General features: G+C 47.5%; 1 protein-coding gene across 1 annotated transcript in view; it reads left to right on the top strand.

Moving 5' to 3' along the window:
- LOC311241382 (voltage-dependent calcium channel subunit alpha-2/delta-1-like) overlaps positions 1–20,250 on the top strand; it is a 334,844-nt gene that overhangs the window by 38,963 nt on the left and 275,631 nt on the right. The window contains 1 exon segment of the mRNA XM_084330186.1: positions 13,188–13,304. Within this exon segment, the coding sequence (XP_084186312.1) occupies positions 13,188–13,304 (117 nt within the window).

Raw genomic sequence — 20,250 nt, 5'->3', positions numbered from 1 at the left:
ACACACACACACACACACACACACACACACACACACACACACACACACACACACACACACACACACACACACACACACACACACACACACACACACACACACACACACACACACACACACACACACACACACACGCAAATTGAACAGCTTGATTGCAAATGTCGACCAATAAAGCCACAGGTCCTTCTCCTGATTCACCTCGCCACCGTCTGGATTTACTCAGATCACTGTGATTTCAACCAGCTGATGACCAATTCATTTCCATGTATTTCAAAACACGCAAACCCGGGTGGTGAAAAACAATGGGAGTGAGGTGACCCTGGGCTTGTAATTCAGACCCTGTATTCTGTTGTTTTGACTGTTTCAGTTCAGACCCGGTATTCTGTTGTTTTGACTGTTTCAGTTCAGACCCTGTATTCTGTTGTTCTGACTGGTTCAGTTCAGACCCTGTATTCTGCCTGTTGTTTTCACTGGTTCAGTTCTTGAAGTCTGTTGTTGTGACTGGTTCAGTTCAGACCCTGTATTCTGTTGTTGTGACTGGTTCAGTTCTTGAAGTCTGTTGTTGTGACTGGTTCAGTTCTTGAAGTCTGTTGTTGTGACTGGTTCAGTTCTTGAAGTCTGTTGTTGTGACTGGTTCAGTTCTTGAAGTCTGTTGTTGTGACTGGTTCAGTTCTTGAAGTCTGTTGTTGTGACTGGTTCAGTTCTTGAAGTCTGTTGTTCTGACTGGTTCAGTTCTTGAAGTCTGTTGTTTTCACTGGTTCAGTTCTTGAAGTCTGTTGTTTTCACTGGTTCAGTTCTTGAAGTCTGTTGTTTTCACTGGTTCAGTTCTTGAAGGGGCATTTTTATAAAAGTTTAAACGCCAAAGTGAACGGGCGCATCAAACTGGAACAATATGTGTGGTTGTAAATGAACCAATCACCTGTTGTTGTTTGCCCACCAAGATGTCTGCAATGAGATACGATGAATTGACCCCCTAGAACACTCCTCCCTTACAGCCTCTCAGTCCTTCTGTAGTGGATATGATTCCTGTCGCTAGTCATCACTAGGCTTATTAAAGTAATGTCTTCTTACTCCACCAAGCCAATATAACCAGGAAGCATCAGTGTCAAATCTGTACTTAAATAGACACACAAACATACACACACATGCGGATCTGTTTAGATTCACATTTGATATATAATAATAATAATAATAATAATAATAATAATAATAATAATAATAATAATATAATAATAATAATAATAATAATAATAATACATTTCATTTGTAACGCACCCTACATTCCTGAGAATCTCAGAGTGCTAATATAATGCTCATGGCATTTTCCCTCCAAGCAGAGCGCGATCATGATGCGTAACAAACCATTTCCCTTCATTCAACGCAGCGTGATCGTCATGGGGGCGTAGAATATGATTGCATTGACTTCGTATACATTCACCTCTTGCTTTATCATCTGGTGATGATGCTGTCTGGGTCGACACAGCAGCGGTGTGTGTACTGTGGGGATAGTAGGGACAGAATCTCTCCAAAGGGAATATATTCTTATAGCCTGTTATAGTCCAATAATCAACCGGGCCATGGACAACTCTCTGCCATCCAGAGGACCAAGACACTAATCAATGATGTAATATGGATGTAATAGGGATGTAATATGGAATATGGATGTAATAGGGATGTAATAGGGATGTAATATGGATGTAATATGGAATATGGATGTAATAGGGATGTAATAGAGATGTAATATGGATGTAATATGGATGTAATATGGAATATGGATGTAATAGGGATGTAATAGGGATGAAATATGGAATATGGCTGTAATATGGATGTAATATGGAATATGGATGTAATATGGAATATGGAATATGGATGTAATAGGGATGTAATTTGGATGTAATATGTAATATGGATGTAATATGTAATATGGATGTAATATGAATGTAATAGGGATGTAATAGGGATGTAATATGGATGTAATATGGAATATGGATGTAATAGGGATGTAATAGGGATGTAATATGGATGTAATATGGATGTAATAGGGATGTAATAGGGATGTAATAGGGATGTAATATGGATGTAATATGGATGTAATATGGATGACAACTGTTGTGAAGGGCCAGATTAAACCGAATATATATATTTATTTATATATATATATTTAATTGTATTTGTATATTCTCTAATATTCCCTGATATCCCTTGTATATTCCTTGTACAATATGCATTGAATATCCATTCTAGCCTACTGAACATCCCATAATAGTCTCCATTCTACTATTGGTCGAGACCTTGGTGCCAGGCTGCCATACCCCTCAGACCCAGTTCAAACGTACCGCTCGACATGTACGAACAAGTCCTAGTTCCGCGTAGGAATTTGGCTACCGCACCACTAATGGGACTATTTGTTCATAGTGCGTATATATACTGCGCTACTAAAGTAGGACTTTCTTTTCAGTCCAGTTTCTTACCCTCCAATAGAGTCACAGACGTAAAGCCTCCCCGCGATGCCACGTGTGGGAGTAAGGCCAAGTTCGGCCTACCATCGGTATTGAGACATCGTGTATATTAATATTTGAATAGTCATATTTGGCACTATATCGTCGAGTTGGACGTAGTCTATTAAGCTAATAATAGTCTGTTAATATATAGTGCTTCGTGCGGTGAGAATACTACCGTAGTCAGTACCCCATCGTTTCGGGCAGAGAACTGGCTGCTTACCCAGGGTGGTTGACCCTATGTGAAGCTGCACCCGAGGAGCCCCAGAGCCGACGAGCGAGTGGACCTGTATACCGGATTATTCTACCGACGACAGCCCGCCTTCCCAGGCACGGATTATGCTTTGGATACTTTGATTATTCTATGGATAAAGACCCCCGACACTACCGTGTGTTGGAACCCCCCCCCCTGGAGAGGACGCAAGGTGAGGAGACGCTCTGCAAGACGAGGTCTCTCCACATCTCTCCCCCGTGGACCGGAGAGAGCCGGCCCACAAAGAGTCCACCTGCTTTCATCTGTGGTCCAAGGATCGCCGGCGCATTGAACGGCACTACAGTGGGTTCACCTGGGATACCCTTGGCCGGACGAGGCAGCTGGATTCTACCCCCCCCCCCTCCTACTCCTGTCGGCTTACAAGCGACCGGATTAACCCCCTCTAGTGTATCCAGCCTATAATCATTAAAGTATCATTGCTGTTATTCCTTAACTATTCCAGGTCGTATATTTACCACCTGCGCCTTCAGAGATTGGACATTATCTATTGATATACCGACGAATACTCCTTGCCATAAAAGTGCATACTATTTCAATTCATAAATGTAATTAAGTGATTAAGTGTTTATTCTACACACCATCGCTGTGTAGGAAATAAAGACCTGTTTCTAATTCGTACATTTGTGTTGGATCCGTTTCATCTACGTGAGAGTGTTCATGATAATATATTTATGCCGTGTACTGGGTGGCCGAATATTAAGTACAAAGGTAGTGGTAGTAAGTATCATATCTAGTAATACAGTCAGGGAATTGTACCCCTCAGTTACAATTGGTCCTTCGAGCCGGATGGGTAATTAGTGTAATATTAATATAGTGTTATTAATATTGAAATGGCCTATGATGAACACTCCACGAAACGATCCTCCTAACCAACGCCCGCAGCGCGAACGACGGCTCCCTCAGTACTTAGAGGCTTACGCTGTCAGTCAACAACCTAGTCTTCTACTAACAGTAAACGCGGTAAAACTAGAAAGTAAAAGTATGTCTAACCCCAACGCCCAGACTACCCCGACCATAGAGGCCCCTACGGGCTCTAATGTAACTGACCAAGTTCACGGTGGGGACCAGTGGGAACCAGACATGACTTCACACCCCGCCAGTACTAAAGAAGTAGTCCCCGATGAGTCCCGGGAGGAATACAACGCTACCGAGAGAGAACTCGGCACGGAAGAAGACGGGGAGAGCACCGTGGAGATAGAGCTCCAAGGCTCCGCAAGGAGTACCCCGAGGGAAGGCTCCCCTATACAACCGCCTTCTCCCAGCGAGGCAGAGAGGACCCTACAGCAGGCATTCCTCGTCAGCCTGAAAGCCTCTACTGAACGCGATAGACTCCAGGGTGAACGCGATCGATTGCAGCTACAGCAACGGAGCGAAGAAGAGCACATACGCCTGGAAATAAGACGCATTCAGATGGAAGAGAATGTGGCCCGAGACCGAGCAGACAGCCAGCGAGCAGCTGCTGGTGCTCTACGGGACGCAGAGCGCGACAGACAGCAAGCGCAACTAATAGAACAGCTGATCAGACGGACAACACCCTCTCCCTCCGCCAGAGGCTCCAGGAACTCGTCTAGACACACCTCCAGGGCGGCATCCCCTAGCCGAGTAAACAACCCTGAACTTGACCAACAGACGAGGTCTATACCCCCCACAGACCACCTCCCCCCACCGGTCCAAGCGAGACCTAGCAACCGGGAAGGAGCAGCATATCCTGTGGAGAGGCTAAACCAGAGACTACAAGCACTGGATGACCTAACTGAAGACGAAGAGGAAGAGGAGGAGAACCGCGCCCGAAGACAGCACAGTACTCTACCGGACCAGGAGGTCCGGTACAGCCCAGGCTATACTCCCGCGGAGCTGCGCTACAGACCCCCGACTCTATACACGGGTGAGCACGACGCACGACCCGCACCGAGGAACAGCACCTGGACAAGCGGGCCATGGTACACTGCCGGTACCAGCCCATACCAAGGAGCGGGAGGAGACTCGCCTAGGAGGCCTCCCCCCCAACGCTCGCCGATGTATCCACAGTCAGCGTCATACATTGGCACGCCTATGGTACCCGACTTCACCCAAGAGAACCGGGCCCAGTATACAGAACTCCGCATGTGTCTGGAGACCATGTTGGTGGATGTATTGGATGAACGCCACAAATACGCCATCCTACTGCAGCACTTAAAGGTGCCCCGCGCACATAATATAGCGCTCGCCTACGCGACTTCCACCACCCCATACACAGCAGCGCTGGTAGCATTGGACCAGAGGTATGGGCGCATATGGGATTACGTGATCCAGGAGATCCGACACATCGACCGCTTACCCCCAGCAATAGACAATCGAGCACTGGACGACCTGTCCATCAGAGTGCAGTCCCTGGTAGGGATGTTGGGAGCGCAAAGAGAGAAGGGGAAGTATGAACTTTACGCCAACTCAAATGTGGAAAGGATCCTGGAGAAGCTGCCGCCCGCTCGTCAGGAGCGATTTAGGCGGCAGAGGGACCACAGACAGGAGCGATTTAGGCGGCAGAGGGACCACAGAGACCCGAATGGCCCCGAACCGAACCTCCTCGATCTAGCAGACTTCCTGGCGAGAGAAGTCAGCAGCCTACGGCTAGATACATTCGGACGGAGCACCCCTGGCTCCAGAGAAGGAACCAGACGACTAAATGATGCAAGAAGATCGGTGACTGTGATGCACCAATCGGAGTCAGTACCGAGCAGCAGGAGCCACAGTACCCCCTCCAGAACGGAGAAGTGGAAGATAGTGTGCCCCTACTGTGAGAAAGAACACTGGCTAGCGCAATGTGACTCCTTCCCCAAGCTGAACGCGGAGGAAGCAGGTCAATGGATAAAGTCCAACAAGCGCTGTTTTCGCTGTGCGCGCTCACACATGGCAGCCGAATGCCGCTTAAAGAAAAGGTGCACCAAGTGCGATGGAGCCCATCTGGACATACTTCACGACAGTAACAGACGGCGCCCTTCACCTGCACCATCCAGCCGCAAAGCGAGCGTCATGTACATCGATCCCGCCAGCAGCAGTGGAGCCCGAGTACTCCTAAAAGTAGTGCGTGTGACACTAAGCTACCAGAATAAAGTCCTGGACACTTACGCCGTCCTCGATGACGGGTCAGAGAAGACCCTGCTGCTCGCCTCCGCTGCGGCCCAGCTAGGGCTGCGGGGAAGCGAAACCCAAATGACAATTCGGACAATAAGACGAGATTTGAAGACGATAAAGGGCGAGAATGTCTCATTCTCTATCGCAGCAAGCGGCCAGCCTGAGCGACGGTACCAGATTGCAGACGCTTTCACCAGCCAAGAAATAGGACTGTCGCGGTACACATACCCCGTCGCCAAGCTGATGGAGAAATATGCACATCTGCGCAAGTTACCGATCCCGCTCATAGACAATGCTATGCCGACCCTGTTGATAGGCTCCGACCATGCAGACCTCATTGTCCCGATAGACCGGGTTCATACCGGACCCCGAGGCTGTCCTGCAGCAGTCGAGACCCGTTTGGGATGGACTCTCCAAGGCCCGCTCGCCAAATCTCTCAACCGAAGTACAGCCACTAGATGTCTCCACTCCCGAGTCACAGAGGGAAAAACCGCACTCCTGCAACACGTAGAGCGGCTATGGAGCTTGGAACAAATGCCCTTTAAGAATGGAAAGAAAGACATTCGCTCTAAAGATGACATTTACGCCATTCACCTCCTCGAGACAGGGACCAAGAGAGTCCCGGTCAACGGCGTGTTGAGATACGCCACGCCACTCCTGCGGCGAGAAGGAATGCCTACTTTCCACGCCAAGACAGACGCCATAGAACGGTACCTGCTGAACATGGAGCGGCGCTTAGCCAAGAACCCCGCCCAAGAGAGTGTATACCGCGCTGAGATTGAGAAGCTCATCACAGCGGGACACGTCACAAAGATGGACATTAAAGAGGCTGACCAGACCACTGAATCGTGGTACGTGCCCCACCACAAGGTCCATCACAACGGTAAAGACCGCATAGTATTTAACTGCAGCTACCAGATCGGATCCCAAAATCTGAATAAAGAGTTACTGCCCGGTCCCACACTCGGCCCCTCCCTACTCGGCGTTCTACTCCGCTTCCGCCAAGAAAAGGTGGCCATCAGCGGGGACATTAAAGGAATGTTCCTGCAGGTGAGATTAGTAGAGGCGGACAAGCCCCTGTTACGGTTCCTATGGAGAGAGAAGCCAGGAGATGAGCACCCAGCCATCTACCAATGGGAAGTCCTCCCCTTCGGAACGACGTGCAGCCCCTGCTGTGCGACATTTGCACTACAGAAACATGTAGCAGAGGACCCAGCAGCGGACGAAGAGGTCCGACACAGTGTAAAGAACAGCTTCTACGTAGACAACTGTCTACAAAGCCTTTCAACCCAGGAAGAAGCCGAGGCTCTCCTGATTAAACTCCGCGCCTCATTGATCAAAGGCGGCTTTGATCTCAGGCAGTGGGCCAGCAGCGATCCGCAAGTACTGCGCAGCCTCTCCTCCGAGGACAAGGCAGCCAGCAGCGAGACCTGGATGGCTACAATCCCGGGAGAAGCCCAGGAGATGACCCTGGGATTGGTGTGGCGATTCAAAACAGATTCGCTTCACTACAGACACAAGCCCCTGACTACGGAGCAGGGAAGGCCGGCGGCGGCGCCGACCACCAGACGGAGTGTGTACACAACACTCGCCCGACAATATGACCCGCTAGGATGTATTCTACCGTACACCACCAGGGCAAAAATGATTGTACGAGCATTGTGGGACAAGGACCAGGGCTGGGACGACCCCATTCCCGCACACCTTGCATCCACCTGGAGAGAGTGGGAGATGGAGCTCCACTCACTCCCAGGCGTTAATATGCGCCGAAGCTACTTCCCACCCACGGTGAGGCCAGAGACATGTAAAATGGACTTACACGTCTTCAGTGACGCCTCAGAGGTCGCATACGGATCAGTAGCCTACTTGCGGGCCCAAGACCAGGGGGGAGAGATCTACACAGCATTTGTCCTCGCCCGCTCGAGAATAGCCCCACGCAAGCAACAATCTATCCCACGTCTAGAGCTCTGCGCAGCCCTAGCCGGAGCGCACCTAGCCACGCTCATCCAACGTGAGCTCACCATACCGGTGTCTAGAACAATCCTGTGGTCAGATTCCACGACGGTACTCGCCTGGATCAAATCGGACTCATGCAAGTACAAAGTCTTCGTGGGAGTCAGAGTCACCGAGATTCAAGACTTAACCGAAGAGTTAACCGGAGAAACAGAGTGGCGCTACGTTGATACAAAACAGAACCCAGCTGACGTCATCACCCGGGGGATGCCCCTGGATGACCTCACCCGTCGCAATGTCTACAGTGACGGCCCCGCATTCCTAAGACTCCCGGAAGGACAGTGGCCCATGCCTATCCCGAGGGAAGCAAGTCCAGAGGAGGTGGAAATTAAGAAGTCTGTGTTCTGTGGATTGAGCACCGTAGCCTCCACCGACCCTAACATAAACGATTGCACGTCCATAGAGAGTGCACAACAAAGAACATTCCTGCGGTACCACCCGGAGTGCAAGTCCCCCGCTGATATGTCAGCAGCTAACTACGAGGAAGCAGAATTGCTTCTACTGCAGCGAGCCCAGAGAGACTCGTTCCCCGATGAATTGGCCTGTCTACAGGGAGGAAAGCCCGTCCCATCCGACAGCAGATTAATTCACCTGGCCCCCGAGAGCGACGCTCACACCCTCATCAGAGTGGGTGGTCGCCTACGCAGAGCCCCCAATCTACCGGATGACATTAAATACCCGATCGTATTGAACAGCCGACACAAGGTCACAGAGCTGATTATAAAGAAATACGATGAGGATGTACATCACGCAGGAGCAGAAAGAGTCTTCGCGGAAATCAGACGTCGTTACTGGATCCTACAAGGAAGAGAGGCGGTACGACGCTTCCAACGAACATGTCTAGACTGCCGCAAGTGGCGCGCGCAGCCCAGCATACCAAGGATGGCTGACCTTCCTCCATGTCGCCTCCGAATCTGTGACAAGCCATTCCACTCAACGGGTATGGACTGCTTTGGCCCGCTGCACATAAAGAAAGGAAGAGGAACCGAGAAGCGGTGGGGTATTGTATTCAAATGCATGACCACCAGAGCGATACACATCGAGCTTCTCCCGACCATGAGCACAGACTCATTCCTTATGGCCTTCCGTAGATTCATATCACGGAAAGGAAGACCGTCTACCCTATTGTCCGATCATGGGACAAACTTTAAAGGCGGCGAAAGAGAGCTGAGAGAGAGCTTCCAAGCTATGGGCCCAGAACTTAAGACCCACCTCGCTCCAGCACAGGTTGATTTCCAATTCAACCCCCCAAACGCACCCCACTTCGGTGGCACTTGGGAACGAGAAGTGCGCTCCATAAAGACAGCCCTGTACGCAGTACTTGGGGCCCAGACTGTGGCGGAAGAAGTCCTAATGACAGTCCTCACGGAGATTGAGGGAGTACTTAACTCGAAGCCCCTCGGATATGTCTCCAGTGATGTGGCGGATATCGACCCAGTTACCCCCAACACACTCCTGATGGGGCGGCTAGATCCCACATTACCCCAGACAATGTACCGGCCTGAAGAAGCGAACGGCCGACGAATGTGGAGGTACAGCCAAGTATTAGCCGACAAGTTTTGGAACAGTTTCCTACTGCACTACCTACCGTCTCTACAGACCCGCCAGAAGTGGGTAAAGGAGAGAGACAATTTGACAGAAGGAACAGTCGTCATGATTATTGATCAATCACTGCCCAGAGCTATGTGGCCGGCCGGCCGCGTAAGCAAAGTGATCACCGGTGCCGACGGCAAGGTCCGAGCAGCTGAAGTGCTCGTCCAGGGTCGCACTTACACCCGTCCCGTGGCAAGGCTCATAGAACTGCCTCGACTCCCAGACACAATCGATGATGACCATGACCCTACAACCCTATGACTTTGTGAAGTTGACTGACCCCTACAGCAAACCCTTATGTGTAAATAGACAACGCGATTAATCTGTCTCCGTTTAACTGATTAGGTCTGGGACCTATTCAGGGGGTGTCTGTTGTGAAGGGCCAGATTAAACCGAATATATATTTATTTATATATATATATTTAATTGTATTTGTATATTCTCTAATATTCCCTGATATCCCTTGTATATTCCTTGTACAATATGCATTGAATATCCATTCTAGCCTACTGAACATCCCATAATAGTCTCCATTCTACTATTGGTCGAGACCTTGGTGCCAGGCTGCCATACCCCTCAGACCCAGTTCAAACGTACCGCTCGACATGTACGAACAAGTCCTAGTTCCGCGTAGGAATTTGGCTACCGCACCACTAATGGGACTATTTGTTCATAGTGCGTATATATACTGCGCTACTAAAGTAGGACTTTCTTTTCAGTCCAGTTTCTTACCCTCCAATAGAGTCACAGACGTAAAGCCTCCCCGCGATGCCACGTGTGGGAGTAAGGCCAAGTTCGGCCTACCATCGGTATTGAGACATCGTGTATATTAATATTTGAATAGTCATATTTGGCACTATATCGTCGAGTTGGACGTAGTCTATTAAGCTAATAATAGTCTGTTAATATATAGTGCTTCGTGCGGTGAGAATACTACCGTAGTCAGTACCCCATCGTTTCGGGCAGAGAACTGGCTGCTTACCCAGGGTGGTTGACCCTATGTGAAGCTGCACCCGAGGAGCCCCAGAGCCGACGAGCGAGTGGACCTGTATACCGGATTATTCTACCGACGACAGCCCGCCTTCCCAGGCACGGATTATGCTTTGGATACTTTGATTATTCTATGGATAAAGACCCCCGACACTACCGTGTGTTGGAACCCCCCCCCCCTGGAGAGGACGCAAGGTGAGGAGACGCTCTGCAAGACGAGGTCTCTCCACATCTCTCCCCCGTGGACCGGAGAGAGCCGGCCCACAAAGAGTCCACCTGCTTTCATCTGTGGTCCAAGGATCGCCGGCGCATTGAACGGCACTACAGTGGGTTCACCTGGGATACCCTTGGCCGGACGAGGCAGCTGGATTCTACCCCCCCCCCCCCCTCCTACTCCTGTCGGCTTACAAGCGACCGGATTAACCCCCTCTAGTGTATCCAGCCTATAATCATTAAAGTATCATTGCTGTTATTCCTTAACTATTCCAGGTCGTATATTTACCACCTGCGCCTTCAGAGATTGGACATTATCTATTGATATACCGACGAATACTCCTTGCCATAAAAGTGCATACTATTTCAATTCATAAATGTAATTAAGTGATTAAGTGTTTATTCTACACACCATCGCTGTGTAGGAAATAAAGACCTGTTTCTAATTCGTACATTTGTGTTGGATCCGTTTCATCTACGTGAGAGTGTTCATGATAATATATTTATGCCGTGTACTGGGTGGCCGAATATTAAGTACAAAGGTAGTGGTAGTAAGTATCATATCTAGTAATACAGTCAGGGAATTGTACCCCTCAGTTACAACAACAGTTATTTTAACATTTAAAATCAGAAGTTTAGCGGTGTTCCCCTTTAACACTTTGGATGCCACGCCGTGTTTTCCTTTTTACCCCCTTGATGCCCAAACCCACTCCAATGTTAACTCAATATTGCCTAATCTATGTTTTAAATTATGGCTATGTGTCTAATCTGCCCGTCGCTTATCAAAGACTCATTTTCCAGTCAACATTGTCAAGGCAGATTGTTTTTTTATCGCTTCATTTCCGTTTGATAGCATTTTGAAAATCACTCGTTTTCGCGGAAAAAACAACCCGATGATGATAATCGTCTTTTACTGGAATATTCCAGAACGTTGTCATTTGTCGGCCTATTTATGAATCGTTTTCAAATAAACGCTAGATGATCGATTGTATATGTGTGCGCACGCACGCTCGTGCCGCGCGCTGATAATCGCTGCTCTTATTTCCTGATGGCTTTTACAGTGAAACAGCAATATCACATATAGTGGAAACGCTTATATCTCCGTGAAAACGAGTCTGATTATCCTAAGACTGATAACATAGATTCCTTACCTGACATCAGATGGTATCCAAATGGTATATTCCAATTCCTGATCACCATTTGAAAAAATCGATAATTGTATTGATCCACCGTGTGTACAGTATAACACATATTTGCCGTGGCACCAAGGTTCCAGAATGAACTCTAAAGAAAAGCGATGTCCACAGCTGCTCCGTGTATAGTAAAGATATTCAAATGGTTTATTTGCAAAGTCTTTCTTTACAGAAGTGGTCCTAAATCTACTTTCCTAAATATTCTTGCCACTCATGCACATACTACTACAAGTTTGTATCAGTGAGAAGTCAAATGTGGAGTCAGAAATCCGTTCTCCCATTCACTTTCATTGAGTCCAATCCAAAAGGGTGATTTACCATCTGGGAGACGATAGGGGGCACTTTTTTCACATCTGAGCGCCGGCGGTGCCTGGATATCCAACGGTAGGCTCGCTTGATGCAATATGATTTCAGAACGCTAATAAAAAAATAAATAAAAAAATAAACAGAGAAATCTTGTGATGGGCATTCAACGGTCGGGGGGGTAAACCCAAGAAATCTCGGGCGTGGCATCCAAAGTGTTAACATCAATCACCAACTTAAAGGGAATTCCATCGGAAGGCTGGAGGTCAGAGGTTACACCGTTCGGACAAAGAAAACCCTGCGGCTACGAAATAATTGGCTGTTTGGCATTTTGTGTTTCTTACTTCTTTCGCTGAAACATATTCCGTGGAACAGTAGACGGTCTTTCTTACATAACTCGACACTGTGATTGAGTCTGTGTGGAGACAGGACATTGTGATTGAGTCTGTGTGGAGACAGGACACTGTGATTTAGTCTGTGTGCAGACAGGACACTGTGATTGAGTCTGTGTGCAGACAGGACACTGTGATTGAGTCTGTGTGCAGACAGGACATTGTGATTGAGTCTGTGTGGCTGTACAGGTCCCTAACTAAGTAAGTAAGTAAGTAAGTAAGTAAGTAAGTAAGTAAGTAAGTAAGTAAGTAAGTAAGTAAGTAAGTAAGTAAGTAAGTAAGTAAGTAAGTAAGTAAGTAAGTAAGTAAGTAAGTAAGTAAGTAAGTAAGTAAGTAAGTAAGTATGTAAGTAAGTAAGGTTTGTTCAGTAAAGGCTGATGGAAGGGCACAAGTTGACAGTTCATGTAAGGGGAAGATTCTGACTAAATCTAGCCAATGGAAATTTTTATTCAACTGAAAAACTACGTTTTGAAATTCGATTTTGGTAGAAATTCTTTTGTTAGGAAAAAAAGTATTAGTTGATGGTTAGGGTTCGTCATCTATAGAAAACAAAACAAACACAACCTACACATCCCTGAACCCTCTTCCTCTCTCCTGATTGGTCCAGATCTACCACAACCACCGGAGGCACTTCAGTGTGGAGTCCAACAACGCCAGAGAACTGGTGGCCAACGCCGCAGGAAGCATCGAGAAGCTACTGGCCAACCGTTCAGAGGCTCTAAAGGTAAGAAACTACTGGCCAACCGCTCAGAGGCTCTAAAGGTAAGAAACTACTGGCCAACCGCTCAGAGGCTCTAAAGGTAAGAAGCTACTGGCCAACCGCTCAGAGGCTCTAAAGGTAAGAAACTACTGGCCAACCGCTCAGAGGCTCTAAAGGTAAGAAGCTACTGACCAACCGCTCAGAGGCTCTAAAGGTAAGAAACTACTGGCCAACCGCTCAGAGGCTCTAAAGGTAAGAAGCTACTGACCAACCGCTCAGAGGCTCTAAAGGTAAGAAGCTACTGGCCAACCGCTCAGAGGCTCTAAAGGTAAGAAGCTACTGGCCAACCGTTCAGAGGCTCTAAAGGTAAGAAGCTACTGGCCAACCGCTCAGAGGCTCTAAAGGTCAGCACCTCCTGTACACAGAGTCACCGCTCAGAGGCTCTAAAGGTCAGCACCTCCTGTACACAGAGTCACCGCTCAGAGGCTCTAAAGGTCAGCACCTCCTGCACACAGAGTCACCGCTCAGAGGCTCTAAAGGTCAGCACCTCCTGTAGTCACCGCTCAGAGGCTCTAAAGGTCAGCACCTCCTGCACACAGAGTCACCGCTCAGAGGCTCTAAAGGTCAGCACCTCCTGTACACAGAGTCACCGCTCAGAGGCTCTGAAGGTCAGCACCTCCTGTAGTCACCGCTCAGAGGCTCTAAAGGTCAGCACCTCCTGTAGTCACCGCTCAGAGGCTCTAAAGGTCAGCACCTCCTGCACACAGAGTCACCGCTCAGAGGCTCTAAAGGTCAGCACCTCCTGTAGTCACCGCTCAGAGGCTCTAAAGGTCAGCACCTCCTGCACACAGAGTCACCGCTCAGAGGCTCTAAAGGTCAGCACCTCCTGCACACAGAGTCACAGAGAGGGATTGTAACTGGGGCATGTAAGTGTTATATACACTGGGATATTCATGGCCACAAAAGAGGGCAAAGGTGCTCTATTTTGTCAAGTCAATGAAATGTACGTAGTGGCGTAGTGTGCGTAGTGGTACGACAGTGGCTCGAGAGGTAGAGCAGTCGTCTGGTAATCCAGAGGTTCCTGATTCGATTCCCGCTCCTCTCGGGAATTGTATTTGTATTCTTGATTAACTGTTACTTTGGATATAATTGTCTGTATATGTCTTATTTTACTGTTATATATTTTTTATTATTGTTTACTGTCTAATTTTGGCTTGTAGCCTGCATATCAAAATCGCTAGGCTATAACCCACTAGCTTAAAAGATGAACCTGGGACGAACATAACCCAGCTAGCTTAATGCAATACAGTTTGCCAGCACACGCACGTGGTTCACCTAGGTTAATTGAACAGTCTGATGGTCATAGCATGAAGGAACTCAGTTGACTTAAGGTGCTCCCATAGTCGAGCGGACTGTACGCGGACTGGACTCAGCGGAGGTCTGCTGGACTCTTTGAGCTTTCATAGTCGAGCGGACCTCCGCGGACCAGTTTCCTACATGTCTCGCGCCAGTTTACACAATGTTTCCCACGCTGTTCAACTTCTGTCATGGCGTCGTCATCCGATGTCAAAAGAAAGAGTATGTTATCTCCGTTTCCAATATTTCGATAATAAAACTGGCAGTTTTACACACTTGAATAACAGGTATATAGGCAGCTAGGTGCAATGTACCGTATAGGCTTGAGGTGGACAGCGCGTGGTGCTGAAATAACAAACACGCATTGCATGAAATAAAAGCACCAGTTTTATTTCGAAATATTGGAAACGGAGATAGAATGTTATCTCCGTTTCCAATATTTCAAAACTGGCAGTTTTACACACTTCATTTAGAAAAGCCATTCAAACATCTCAAGCCCTACTCTCACTTGGCACGGAGCGAGTGGTCAGAGTAAAATGCAGATCGGCGTCACATTAAATGCAGTTCGATGTCAACCAAAACGGCGAGCAGCGTTTTGTGTGACACCAAGTCAGCGGCGGGGACGTCCGCGCATTAGAAAATTGGAGCTTTGCACTTGGAGTCTGCTTTGGGTCTGCTTTGAGTACCCTTTGGGTCCGCTTTGAGTCCACGGGAGTCTGCTCCGTGTACGGTCCGCTCGACTATGGGAGCACCTTTAGCTGTCGGCTACCGAGGACACAGCACCGCGCCTATTTGTCTGTTTGCCTGCCATGTTTGTCACAAAAATATTATACTGTCGAAATCATCAATTAAAAGCGGAAAAAAGGCTAGTGAGGGCATTAAAAGTGTTACTGTAGTTTGTAAAAGTTAGGGGAGCAATTGCGAATGTGCAGCCTCACTCCATGACACCGGCCAGGGATGGGTTTCTTAATGTATCCCCCTGAGATGCCTGTGCTCACTGACAAATGAGTGATGTCTGAGACTTTCGCTTTTCTTTCTTTCTCAGGAAGCATATTATGACATGTCGGGAAGGCTACCAAGCTGTTTGCATTCAACATTTCCACATATCAATCTGTAAACAGTGATCGGAACAAAGAATAGACATTTACAAGCCAATTTAGATCTACGATAGCGTGCCTTCATAGCATCTGCCCTAGAGACGGGGATAATGTTACACAAACCATCAGATCATGTTTGTCTTATGCCAGAATGGACTATGGAACATTGGAACACAACCTCTGCTTTAGGCCACACAGTGATCCAATGTGAGTAGACAACAAGACAACATGATTTAATTCAAAGCTTACCCGTCCAGGTTGATACACATCAAGCAATGATAGATCTTTGTCAGTTTTGTTTTTTTGTATTTGTGTTGTCCTTTTGCTCTTCATACTGTAGTGTGTGTCATCTTTCAAGGAACCTTTTCCTTTGACCTTCTAGGTCTAACCCTGCCCTCAAACCCAATCCACACAAGCGTGTACTGGTTCTTAACAGCAGAATGCACAAAACTAACTAAGTTAAGACCCCCCCCCCTCCTCCAGGCTCTCCTGATCTACGTAGATCGATCCAGGTTGAAGCCCCCCCCCCCCACCTTCCCCCAAACAACATCCAATGAAATTTTACCTGCCAGCCCGTTGCCCTAGTTACATTTTACTGAATGCTCCAGTCAATCCTGTCACACCTTGTTTAGTGTGTCGGGGCTAATGGATATAGATGTTTAGATGCAGAATCCATTTGCACGTTTGATCAACACCATCTGTCTCACATTTCCACCTGTGCAAGTCACAGCGGTCATCTAGCTCTTAGCCCAACGTGTGGATGGTTTCATTATGCATTTCTTTTCACAAAACACCATATGCCAACGCTGTTCTTCCCTAACTTGTAAATGACTACACTGGACCGACGCAGCCACATGTTAACATGATGTCTAGATTAGAGTGCTGAGAGTGTGTAGAGCGCTAACCTCACTGTGGCATTATGGGTAATGAGGTGGAATTGAGCAAAGCGTATGGCGATCAATAGAGATAAGGGACCGCAAATAGCTGAATCCACTTGGCTCACTGCAAGGCGGGCTTGTAATGGAGGCACATGGGAGGGGAGGGGGCTTGTGGCGGCATACGGGTGCTGGGTGAGCAGAGTGCTGTCGCCGTGTCCCGGCTCAAAATATACTTTCATTCTTTAACGTTTGGATCCTCCCTGATATGGTTTGGTTTGTGCTTCTTATGTGGGTGTTTTACTAGCTTGCTCTGGTTTGTACAGCTCTTAAAGCTCTTAAAGCTCTTAACAATGTGGATTATCTCTAACCTTGCTTCATGAATTCATTTGACTTGACTTGACTGTCTGGCAAAAAGGGCATATCTCTAAATGGGTGAACGTTTCCTTTTGGATTTACCCTGAAATCACAGTTATTTCTACTTCATATTGAAACGTGTAGACAAGAAGAGAAGAGAGAGATAGAGAGAGAGAGTACAGCAGAGCACTGCCTCCCATTAGGCCCTTAGCCTCTTATTACACCAAGCACCACTCTGCCTTACACACACACACACACACACACACACACACACACACACACACACACACACACACACACACACACACACACACACACGCACACGCACACGCACACGCACACACGCACACACAGACACACACACACACACAGACACACGCACACAATCTAAATAGGCCTCAAGAACAATCAATACAAAATACTGTATATATACAGGAACCTACTGTAGTAGCTGACTCCCACCTAAAAGGGCAACATACTACCATATATACTACTGTACATATGTACTGTATATATGTACTGTATATAATATTGTATACTTCATCAGATCATATATTTAGCATTTAGCATTTTTAGATTATATATTAGATTTAGATTATTGGATTATTAGATTATATATTGTAACTATTTATTGTAGGGCAAATATAAATGAGAAGGCATCCATACCCTCATCTCGCACCTTGTTGCCCCTATGTCCAGAGTTAATTATATTGATTTGTTATATTGTTTACACTGCTTTTTTACTACTTGTACCTCCCCTCCCCCCTCCCCCCTGCTGCTATGATGCCTGAATTTCCCCAAGGGGATCAATAAAGGAATATCTTATCTTATCTTATTTCTATGCCATTCTAACCCCCCTTAACCCTTTCACTGCCACACGACAGAAGGTTAACCCTTTACTATCACACAACCGACGACGATGCTCCATCATTAGCATCATTAGCTCTGCGGATAGTAAAGGGTTAACCTTCTGTATTGTCATAGTGAAAGGGTTAACCGGCTGTCGTGTGGCAGTGAAAGGGTTAAAGACCCACCATAGTATGCCTGTATTGTCTCCCCTACGGTCGTGCAGTGCAACATGTATATTAAGGCTGTCAAAGTTAACGCGGTAATAACGCGTTATCGCCCGATTCTATTAACGCCACTATTTTTTTTAATAATTTTTTTTTAATAATTTTTCACTAGACTTCACTCAGGTGTATTATTGATGCTCTCATTGATACTATGTTTGTTTCTGAAGTGTGTGTGTGTGTGTGTGTGTGTGTGTGTGTGTGTGTGTGTGTGTGTGTGTGTGTGTGTGTGTGTGTGTGTGTGTGTGTGTGTGTGTGTGTGTGTGTGTGTGTGTGTGTGTGTGTGTGTGTGTGTGTGTGTGTGTGTGTGTGTGTGTGTGTGTGTGTGTGTGTGTGTGTGTATGTGTGTGTGTGTGTGTGTGTGTGTGTGTGTGTGTGTAATTGGACCAAAGCAGAGTCACTCACAGACAGTGGCTCCAGTCACTAATAGTTGCGATAGCCGCCGGACAGATTATTGTGTATTTAAAAGTACTGCCAATGTAGCCTTCAGGTGATCGCCATGGATAGAATCAGACATGCTTTGTTTACGCTTCTAGGCTACTGACGCATGCCTGTGATGTAAGCAGTACGCAACGAGAGCCTTGAGAACCCTTTCATCATAGTTTTATGCGGTTTGACTGTTCAGATGATAGCGCAAATGTTTATCGTTTCTAGGATTTCCACCCAGGAAGGTGGTCTCACTTTTTTGCGGATTCTCCCCGCAAAAACGCCGTTGCCGTATAAACAAAAGGCACATTCGAAGAAATATTTTGCCGGTTTCACCCGCAAGCGTTCCCGTCTAAACATGGCCTAAGAGAGCTGGGAGAGTGTGTGTGTGTGTGTGTGTGTGTGTGAGAGAGAGGGGGGGGGGTATGTGATTACTCAGCCCTTGTGTGGGTGAATGTAACAAGTTCCTAACGTTTTCTTTCCCCTATTATTTCATGCACACTTTATTCATTGTTTTAAATGATTATTTTCTTTTAAGTTATTTTGTGCATCACTCTGTTTTGAATTTGATGCAAATTTGCAATGCATGAGGGTCATCCTTTTGTGTTAAATGGCTGCATAAAGCAAGCATTTGTTGACTCTCATGTTGATAAGAGTATTAAAACTTGGAACTTGAAAAAGATCTGTTTAAAGTGGAAATGAAGCAGTGCGATAAATACATATTCATAGCATCACATTAGTATTTAGATAAGCCACAGAAGAAGTCACGTTATAAAAATAAGCAGTTTCTAAGAAAAAACGATTTGTTGTGTACATTTCTGAAGCATTTAGCATTATGGGCGCGGCCATTTTGTTGCTGACGTCATGCTGGGGGTTGGGTGTATACACTCTGGTTAGCTGCCTATATTGAATGGGTCAGTCAGCAAATAAAATGTTGCCTACAAAACAACGGGACCGCGGTGGTTCTGTTTGTATTGCTCCTGGCTGTTCAAACTAATTTTACCATGTGAGAGAGAGGAAAGTTGGTTAATTTCCACAAACTACCAGTGAAAAAAACAGTGTTGTTTACATGTTGGCTCGGGCTGGCTGCACTCAGGCGGCGCGACCAGCCTGTTGGACAGGGAAGGAGGATCTGCAGCGAACACTTCATTGCCTCGGATTATGTTGTTGGGGTGGGATGTTTGTCCAGAAGACCACTAATCAGCTGAAGCCGGACGCGGTTCCCTCGGTCTTCGACAGACAGACCGGCGTTAGCTCTCGGGAGCGATCGCTAGCTAGTTGGCACCAGCCGGGGCCCGGCGTTAGCTCTCGCTAGCTAGCGTTAGCAACCGGAGCGTCGCGGAGCATTCAGCCTGCTGGCTACACAGCTTGTGTAGCCAGCTTGTGTAGCCAGCAGGCTGAATGCTCCGCGACGCTGGTTGAAGTGGGTCTAGGTAGCCAGCAGGCTGAATGCTCCGCGACGCTGGTTGAAGTGGGTCTAGGTAGCCAGCAGGCTGAATGCTCCGCGACGCTCCGGTTGCTAACGCTAGCTAGCGAGAGCTAACGCCGGGCCCCGGCTGGTGCCAACTAGCTAGCGATCGCTCCCGAGAGCTAACGCCGGTCTGTCTGTCGAAGACCGAGGGAACCGCGTCCGGCTTCAGCTGATTAGTGGTCTTCTGGACAAACATCCCACCCCAACAACATAATCCGAGGCAATGAAGTGTTCGCTGCAGATCCTCCTTCCCTGTCCAACAGGCTGGTCGCGCCGCCTGAGTGCAGCCAGCCCGAGCCAACATGTAAACAACACTGT

Source organism: Notolepis coatsorum, assembly GCF_963971535.1.
Source record: "Notolepis coatsorum genome assembly, chromosome: 15".
Classification (NCBI taxonomy): Eukaryota; Metazoa; Chordata; class Actinopteri; order Aulopiformes; family Paralepididae; genus Notolepis; species Notolepis coatsorum.
The sequence above is the reverse complement of the archived record's forward strand: the minus strand, read 5'-3'. Positions and strand labels throughout refer to the sequence as shown.